Source organism: Orycteropus afer, unplaced genomic scaffold (genome assembly GCF_000298275.1).
Source record: "Orycteropus afer afer isolate SDZICR_OR568_19922 unplaced genomic scaffold, OryAfe1.0 scaffold00131, whole genome shotgun sequence".
NCBI lineage: Eukaryota > Metazoa > Chordata > Mammalia > Tubulidentata > Orycteropodidae > Orycteropus > Orycteropus afer.
In genome coordinates this window covers 3595096-3604674 of record NW_006921718.1, presented here as the reverse complement: position 1 = coordinate 3604674, position 9579 = coordinate 3595096, and the positions used below count along the sequence as shown (strand labels likewise).

Below are 9579 nucleotides of genomic sequence, written 5' to 3'. Positions count from 1 at the left end.
AGAAATGATACAAAATCTACAGACACAAATCCAGAAGATTAAAACTAAATTTTCAGAAATAGATAAGGCATTGAATGGGCCAAGGAGCAGAACTGAATCAATGGAAGACAGAATTAATGAGATTGAAGGCAAATACCTGAACACTTCTTTGGAAAGGGATAAATCAGAAAAAAGATCAAAACAAAATGAAGAAAAGCCTAAGGTTCATGTGGGATACCATCAAAAGGAATATCCTATGTGTAATCAGAATTCCAGAACAGGAAGAGACCAATGAAACCACAGAGAAAATTGTTGAAGATTTATTGGAAGAGAATTTTCCTGGTATGATGAAAGATGAGAATATATCCATTCAGGAAGTCCAGTGAACCCCAAACATGATAGACCCCAAAAGAAAATCACTCAGACATATCATCATCCAACTTACCAAAACTAAAGACAAAGAAAGAATCATGAGAGCAGCACATGAAAAACAATTACCTACAAGGGGCAACCAATAAGACTAAGCTCAGATTTCTCAGCAGAAACCATGCAGGCAAGAAGACAATGGGATGGTATATATAAAACCATGAAAGAGAAAAATTTCTAACCAAGAATTATGTACCCAGCAAAACTGTCCATCAAATATGATGGTGAAATCAGTACATTTCCAGATAAGCAGAAATTAAGGGAATTTGTTAAAACCAGACCAACCTTACAAGAGATGCTAAAAGGAGCCCTTTGGACAGAAAAACAACAGCCAACAACAACTGACTATTAACACACATGATGATATAACCCAGAAACCAACCCAGCTATGGAAGTATCTAAAGTAAATAAGTGCCCTAAGCCTTCTGATAAAGAAGTGATTAATTTCTATTAGAATAAAAAAGGGAAATTTTCATGGAGCATTGGAGCTGAGTGTTGAAGAATGAGTAGATAAGGAAGAGAGGAAAAGGAATAAAGATATACAGTCAATAATGGTATCGCACATTTGAGAAAAAGCCAGTAATCTGATGGTGCTAAGCTTTATGTAAGTGGGAGAATTAAATAAGAAAGGAAGTCAAATGTAAGCTGAGGTCAGATAATGTGAGTTCTGAAAGTCCACAGAGTGTGGGAAATTGGGGAGCTACTGAAATTTGTTCAGTTGTTGTTAATTGCTGGTGACCTGATGTGTAGAGCAAAATTGCTCTGTAGGGTTGTCAAGGCTGTGACCTTTCAGAAGCAGATCGCCTGGCCTGTCTTTTGAGGTATCTCTGGGTGGGTTTAAACCACTGACCTTTCAGCTAGCAGTCCAGCCACCCAGGGATAAAAACAGAGCAACAAATAAAATAAAGGTAACTGACTTTCCTGTACACAAACCCTTGTTCATATCGCTAATTCTTGCCTTAGAATAATTTATCAAAAACTGAATTACTCTTTCTTTCAAAATTGTTTTTATATGCAGTATGGTGGTTATGTTTTTGTGTCAACTTGGCTAGGCATGGATGAGCGGCTGGGCAGCTGGATGTAGTTATTCTCCATAGTGAGACTGGCAATTAATTCCATGGTAAAATCTACTGGAGCAGCTGAGTAGCTGCTTTAGGGATGTGGTCTGCTTCCAGTATATAAGTGGCAGCTTTGAGGAAGGTCTCCAGGTTTTTGGCACACTTGCACCCTGCATGCAGCTGAGTCTTCTTCATTCAGTAGCCTGCCATGTTCTGTCAATCTTGGGACTTTCCTGATCTTGGGACTTTCAATGGACTTCAATTAATGGCCTGCCATGTGGTTTGGTAACATCGGGACTGTGCTGTTTTACTTGTTGACCCTGAGTTTGCCAGCCTCAGCAGCCAGTAGCTGCCTGAGTGAAGAGATGCCTCTAGCTTCTGTGGGCTGGGAGCAAGAGGCAGAGCTGAAGCCCAAGTTCGAGGGGCTTTCACTTAGCCCCTAGAAGCTGGCCCTTTGAACTCGGACTCCTAGCCTCCAAAATTGTAAGAGAATAAACTCCTGTTTGTTCAAGCTATCTCATTCGTGGTATATTCCTGTCAGAGTGGAACTAGGTAACAAAAACAGGCCCCTAGCTACCCTTCGGGTACAGAATTAAACTCACTCCTGTGACTTCCAGCCAAACAATAGGCAGGCATATGGGGTGAACATTTATATCAGGTAGATACACTACTTGGAGCCATCAATCATGGGAGAACAGACGGGTAGTGTTTGCACAGGGAGACTGCTCAGAGGATGGGAGTGTATGGGTGGGAAGGACACAGGGAAGAGTTGGAAGAGAGCTGTTACACTGTGGGGAATTGCAGTCAATTCATAAGACAAAAGGTGTATGAACTGCTGTATGGAAAATGATTTTGCTCTGTCAACTTCCACCCAAATCACAATAAATTAAAAAAAAAATCTAAATGCTTTATCAAACTCGGTATATAAGGCCCTGGAAGATCTGGCTTCTTCCTCCACCAGACACTTTTCTCCTCATTTGCTCTGCACCTGCACTGGCCTTCCTTTGGTTTCTGAACTCATGCAGCCCTTTCCTACCACAGTCTTTGTGCATGCCATCATCCTTGCCCATTTGTCACATGGGACTCCTTCTCACACTTTGGTTCTCACTTTAAATATCTCTTCAGAGATATGATCTCTGACCATCTTTTTTTTTTTTTTATGTTTTTATTTTTATGCTTATTCTCTCATAGCATTTATTCTAATTTATAATTATTGTTCATTATCTGTTTTTCCTACCAGACTGTAGGAAACAAGGATAATCATATATGCCTTTTTATCACCGTATTCCACACAATTATATAGCACTTGGTACTTAGCACAGGCCCGATAAATATATGAATGAATGTCAGGATTTAAAGAACAAAGAGAGAAACACTGTATTAACCAATCCATCAGCTACAGCATCTATTATTCCTACTAGTACAGTGGCTATCTCAGCACAATGCATAAGAGGGTACTAAATACTGCCAATTAGATGATTCACTCTATTATATATTCACTCTTCCAGTGGTGAACATGTGCTGTCCTAGCACTTATAGTGTCACAGACCTGAGGGTTAGGGAAGCAGTTCATCTTCCTCACCCTACCAGACGGCAAATCAACAAAACTAGCTCTACAAAGCTGAATTGGAAGCAGGACACAATTCTTTCAGCCATGTTTTCATTTGAAGTACGTGACTTTACCTTTCTTCTGTTCTCTCATGGACCTCATCCACAATGATATGAGTAATCCCTTGAAGAACTGTGTCTCCTTCTAGCCTTCTCAGCAGCACTCCTGTAGTGCAGTATAACAGTCTGGTGGCTGAGGACTTACATGTAAAAGGCAAAATAATGCATTCATGAAGTTTTTGAAAAAAGGAAACACTTTACTGGCAAGCTACTTTGAATAGACAGAATTAAAGAATACTGAAAACAACAACAGTTCCATTTAATATGAAACCATACTAACCACTCTTGCTTTCATAACAATGAAAGTTTCTCTATTTCATACTAGAATTTTAAGTTTCAGACTCTCATAAAATGAATTAAAAATTATAATACATATAAACAATACTGAGTAATGAGATCAATTCTGAATTTGTTTGCTTTATTTAGTTAAACGGATTAAGACTCATGTTTCAAGAACAAGACAGCACCTACCTATTAGACCACTCTACTAATAAAAAATAAAAGGCCTTTATAATGAAAATTAAGAATAACCAAATAAGAGCTCTTAAATCAAAATATTTCTAAAAGGACTTTAGCCCTAGTAAAGGTAGCCATTGATTTAAAATGACCTGAAAGCACATGCCCTAAGTTTTTCATGCATCTCCAGACTCTAAGAACTCTTATACAGGCATATCTTGTTTCATTGCATTTTGCAGCTAAGGTGATTTTCACAAATTGAGGGTTTGTGACAACTGTGATTTGAGCAAGTCTACTGGCACCATTTTTCCAACATCATGTGCTTACTTTGTGTCTCTGTGTCACATTTTGGAATTCTCACAATATTTCAAACTTTTTCATAATGGTTTTGCACGCTTAATAGACTACAATACAGTACATGTATTGGGAAACCAAAATATTTGTGTAACTCTCTTTATTGCAATATTTGCTTTATTGCAGTGTTCTGGAACCAAACTTGCAATATTTCCAAGTTATGCCTGTAGTTGGAAATTGTAAATTTCTGTTATGTGAAAATAAGCAGAGCATACAAACCTTGACGCTTTCCAACCGTATCTGGTATCCCACAGTCAGACCCACCCTCTCTGCTCTTTCTTTAGCAACACGTTCAGCAACAGAGATTGCAGAGATTCGTCGGGGTTGGGTACAGATGATGTTAGCTACCTTATCAGGTGGCCCGTTCAAAGAATCATCCAGAATAAATTGTGGAATCTGTGTAGTTTTTCCACATCTGTATGTCAAAACAAAAATGTCCTAAAATAAGTTTTTAAGGGCTACAGAAGGGACTGATCATATATAACGAAAAGTGATAAAAGTTATAGCTGCTCCGCTTCACCTATCTTCTAAACTACCATACTCCTTGCCATTGAGTTGATTCCAACTCAGCAACTCTATAGGAAAGACTTCCAAGCCTGTAAATCTTTATAGCAGCAGACTGCCATATCTTTCTCCCACGGATTGGCTTGTGGGTTCAAACTGCCGAACTTTTGGTTAGCAGCTGAGCAATTAGCCACTGTGCCATCAGAGCTCATTCTTCTAAAACTATTCTACATTAATTACCTAGAGTTGATGAATCCTGGGACTCTGCATTCAGATTATCAAGACAATCACATAACTGTTTAACATCACTTGTACAATTGGAACTATTGAACAGGCATGCGACTAAGGTCTGTGAATGCCTCTAAGAATGTAAGCTTCTCTACATACGAATTCTAAAGAAATAGGGATATTAGCTTATGATTATTAAAATACTTTGTATACTTTCCTTTGATGTATACTCATTTGGATATAAATGGACTGTGGTTAAAAAGATAAGAAACAGGGAGATACATGGTTACTACTATATCAGTGAGTCTGGGTACAAATGTTAACTACTAAACTGTATACCGATCACTAAAAGTCAAAGCCACCTCGAAGGCATGTAACACCACCACACCACCATCCTTGAATGAAAACTAAATTAAGCCTGCAATTTGTCCCTGTAAACAGGTTTGCATAACGTTTGGAGAGTGTGAAACAGGAAATATAATGTGGCTTAAGTTGTTCTTAAAAGAACAGATAAAAATTCTAAGTGAATAAAAAAAATTCAGAAAATTGAAAAGTTTTCAAGTTAAATGTCCTGAAATTGAGCTTTGAAATTTGAACATGGGCCTTGTTAAGAGTATTTAGCTGGAACCCTTGCCTCAAAGGCAGAACTACACAAGATCTAAGCAGGCTTTGTGGCACAATAACCAAAAGGCTGAGATCTAACTCACCCAGTGGCTCCTGGGGAGAAAAAAAATCTGGTGATCTGCTCCCATAAAGATTTCAGCCTAGAAAACTCTACGGGCAATTCTATTTTGTCACACTGGGTCATCATGAATTGAAATTGATTCAATAGCACCTAACAACAATGTACAAGGTCTATAAATTCTTAGATAGATTTCTAAGTTTTCTTTTCTTTTTTTTTTTTTAACTTTTTATAATGTGGCTCTGTTGGCTACAGAAATTAAAATATTAGCATCTGTATAATATCGTTTAATATTTGACAGGAAAAAGCTCAAATAAAAACCAGCTACTGGTTTTTTAAAAGTAGAACTGGTTACGGTAACCAGGGCATGTATATTTATAATGAAAGGTGCATTATGAATAAATTGCATTCTTACCCAGTCATACCACTTATGACAAGCACTTGGTGCTTGCCCAACAATTTAAGAATGGTTTTTCTCTCTTCCCAAGCAGGGAGTGACTGTCTTTCTTGTAGAATTGACTGGAACTGTCTGCAAGCCTAATAAAATCAAAGAGAGGGGCATCTGTCAGGTTGCTTTAATCACCCTTTACAAAGCTCTAAATCTGGAATTCCACCATTGGACCCACCCTTTCGTTCTCTCTTTGAAAACTTGTTCAGAGACAGAGATTGTGGAGATTTGTTGGGATTGGGTACAGATGACGTTAGTCTGAAGGCTGCCAGAAGAATCAGCCAGGATACATTTACAGAGTCTGTGTGGTTTTCCCACATCCGAATAAATGTTAAAATCTTATAAGTAAACCTCTCTCACTTAGCACCCATCCAGGTCTTCCTAGCAAGAGTTTCTGTATCAACACCCCTAGAGCTTCTGTGCTGATGAAATGTACTGTATCCATACTGTCCAATACAGCAAGCTCTAACCATATTTGGCTACTGAGCACTTAAAATGTGGCTAATGCAACTGAGGAACTGCATTTTTAATTTTACTGAACTCGAATTAGATTTAAATAGTCACATGTGGCTAGGACAGCACAGTTTTGTACATTAACAGATTTTTACCCAAATCAATAATAGTAAGAGTGCTTCCTAAAATGTTCTTCCCAGCCATTTACCACATCTATATAACTCAGTCTGTTATCTAATGGTCAATATTATAAACACTGCATTGTACATTAAAACAGTAGAGGTATTTTTGAATAATACAAGAAATTTACACTAACGTCATTTCTTGCAAATAACTTTAACATATAAATTCATTATCTCTAAACACACTGATCAAAAATACATGATTTTTTTGTCTCTGCCATATTTATACTGAGATTTCATGTACTTTTTCATGTTCAAAGGATATTGTACCATAGTTGTGATAGTGTTATATTACGCCAAATTTCAGAATTACAGAACTTTAGAACTGGAAGATTAGACAGCATCTCATTTCCAAAGCAATTAAGCAACTGTCTTTGTCTTATATCCTGCTTTCCCCTAATAGTTTACTTATGGGTTCTTTTAAAATAATCTTCATACGACTGGTATAAAAACAACATGGGATATGGGAACGGAAGAAACTGGCTTTGACCCCAGTGTTGCCACCTGCCAGTTATAAAACCTTGGACAAGTTATTTATCCTCTGAGCATGTGAAATAGGTTAAGAGGCCCTCCTCCTCCTTTTGCATACTGAATTTCTAACATAAATGACAGTTTCCCTTCCACATATCAGATTGTCTATCATAGTATCAAAGATACATGATTCTGAGAATATTTAGATTGTGTGCTATATGTATGTATTTGATATTCACCAGACATTAGATTTTCTAAAACCATTTAGAACATGCATCCAAGCTTGTATGGCATGCAGAAACTCTGACCACTCAGGGTGAAAAAGAACCAAAAGTGTACTAGGGAGGGTAGCCAAAGCTTCCTAATTCCTAACCCCTTCAATCATATATTAGGGAGGCAATGCTAGCCATTTTCTCAGCATACCCTACCTGTTTTATTCGGAACTGCTTGCAGATTTTAGCATTTTCAGCATGTACCGATTTTGCCTGCCAGTCATATCTTTTGGAAATCTTTTTCTTAAGATTCACATAGCTTTCATTCTCCACTATAACTGGTGCAGGACCTTCATCCTCATCTGCCTCCTCCTCAGGTTCTGATTCTTTTTCAACTTGAAGGGGATAAAAGGAAACATTTCGATACGGAACCCTTTCTTTAGCAAAGGAGGAAAGTCACTATCTAACAAAGTAACAACAAAAAAATCATAAAATGGAGAAACAGTTAAAGCTTGATTAAAGCAGTATCATTCATTTTAATACTACTGCTAAAGAACTTAAAATGCATCTTCAAATAAATTTTACTCCAATATAAGTGGTTAACATTAAACCATAAATTAAAAATAAAGTGGTGAAAATAACGGCATGCTTTGTTAATCTAGTAAACTCTTTGCACTCAAGAAAGTAAGTCAAAGTTTCAACTATTTGCAAGTGTCCCTAAAACTCTGACACAAAACAACTCAAATGCTCGTCAACTGATGAATGGATAAACAAAATGTGGTATATCCATATGATGGAATATTATTTAGCAATAAAGGGAATGTTCTTCACCCAAATCACAATTCAAAAAAAAAAAAAAAAAAGTAAATAAATAAATAAAGGAATGAAACACTGATAAATGCTATAAACTGGATAAACCTTCAAAACATTATGCTGAGTGAAAGAAGACAAACACAAAAGATCACATACTGTATGACTGCATTTCTATGAACTGTCTGTAACAGGCAAAATCAGAGAGTCAGAAAGTAGATTAGAGGTTGCCAGGGGTTGAGGGGTAGGAGGGGAATATGGGGAAGGAGTGCTAAGAGGTATGGGGTTTCTTTTTGGGGTGATGAAAATGTTCTAGAACTAGATAGTGGTGTGGTTGCACAAGTCTGTGAATATACTAAAAATCAGTGAATTGTACACTTTAAAAGTGTATGTGAATTAGTTTGATTTCTGGTAAGATGGAGGAATAGGCAGACAAGAAACACAGACCCTCTTCACCAAAGAAAAGAAAAACCAATGGACAGGGATACAAAAGATAATCCTGGAGCTCTGACCTTTGAAAGGAACTATACAGAAGTGGATTAGGCACCAACTAGAAGAAAAACCTGAATGAAAACAGTGAGTACGGAGATGGTTGAAGCTGTAGACTGTCAGCTACTTTGATGGGACCAACAGCCTGAATATTTCCAAGTGGTACTGGGACCTGAGAATTGACCTAAAGATCAGCCCTGGTCACCAAGGGCTTCAGGGATGACTGTGCTGGTGGTCTATGACTAGGAATGGAAACAGCAAGGAGAGAGACAACCTGAGCTGTTGACTTTCCCCTGTCTGGAGGGCACAGCCATTTTGATTGTTTACAAGCCATTTTGAATATTTAAAGTGACTGAGGGCACAGCCATTTTGAATGTTTATAAGTGGCAGCCATTTTGGATATTTAATGTGACTGAGGGCGTAGCTATTTTGAATGTTTACAAGCAGTGGCCATTTGGATATTTAAAGTGACCAAGGGCACAGCCATTTTCAATCTTTACAAGTGGCAACCATTTTGGACTTTAAAGTGATAGCATTCTCATTTGGATTCCAGGGACCTAAGAATAGGCTCTCTTTGCCAAGGTTGGCAGGGACAAATGAGAGGCTGACAACAGGAGACAGGTGGTGAGTGTATAAGTGCTGTCAACTAGCGAACAAAGGAGCACAATACCCTACTTGTGTAGATAACACACAAACAAAACAAAGAAAATGAAAATGGTAGGCAAGTCACTCCAACATACAATCACCAATTAAATATAAACACAAAAAACATCACAATGCCTCGGCGACAATAGAGCATCACAGTCCACACAAAGAAGCAAGATAAAGCAGAAGAAACAAGGGACCAGAATACAGACCCAAAACACATCCCTGAGGAAGATGCAGCATTGGAACTCTCTAATAAGGAATTTGAAAGAATTATATTTAGGTATCTTCAACGAATTGAGAGACAGATCAAGGAAAACACAGAGAAAACCCCTAGAACAATTTCAAAAGATAATACAAGAATCAAATGATAAAATAAATGGAAAATTAGAAATGATACAAAATCTACACACAGTAATCCAGAAGATTAATACTAAATTGTCAGAAATAGATAACACATTGAATGGGCAAAGAAGCAGAACTGAATCAATGGAAGACAGAATTAGGGAGATTG

At 37.6% G+C, this 9579-nt stretch overlaps 1 protein-coding gene across 1 annotated transcript in view; it reads right to left on the bottom strand.

The window, feature by feature from the left end:
- Positions 1-9579, bottom strand: part of DHX57 (DExH-box helicase 57) — a 94746-nt gene that overhangs the window by 63889 nt on the left and 21278 nt on the right. Inside the window, 4 exon segments of the mRNA XM_007945079.2 lie at positions 3147-3271; positions 4161-4356; positions 5771-5892; positions 7338-7516. Of these exon segments, the coding sequence (XP_007943270.2) occupies positions 3147-3271; positions 4161-4356; positions 5771-5892; positions 7338-7516 (622 nt within the window).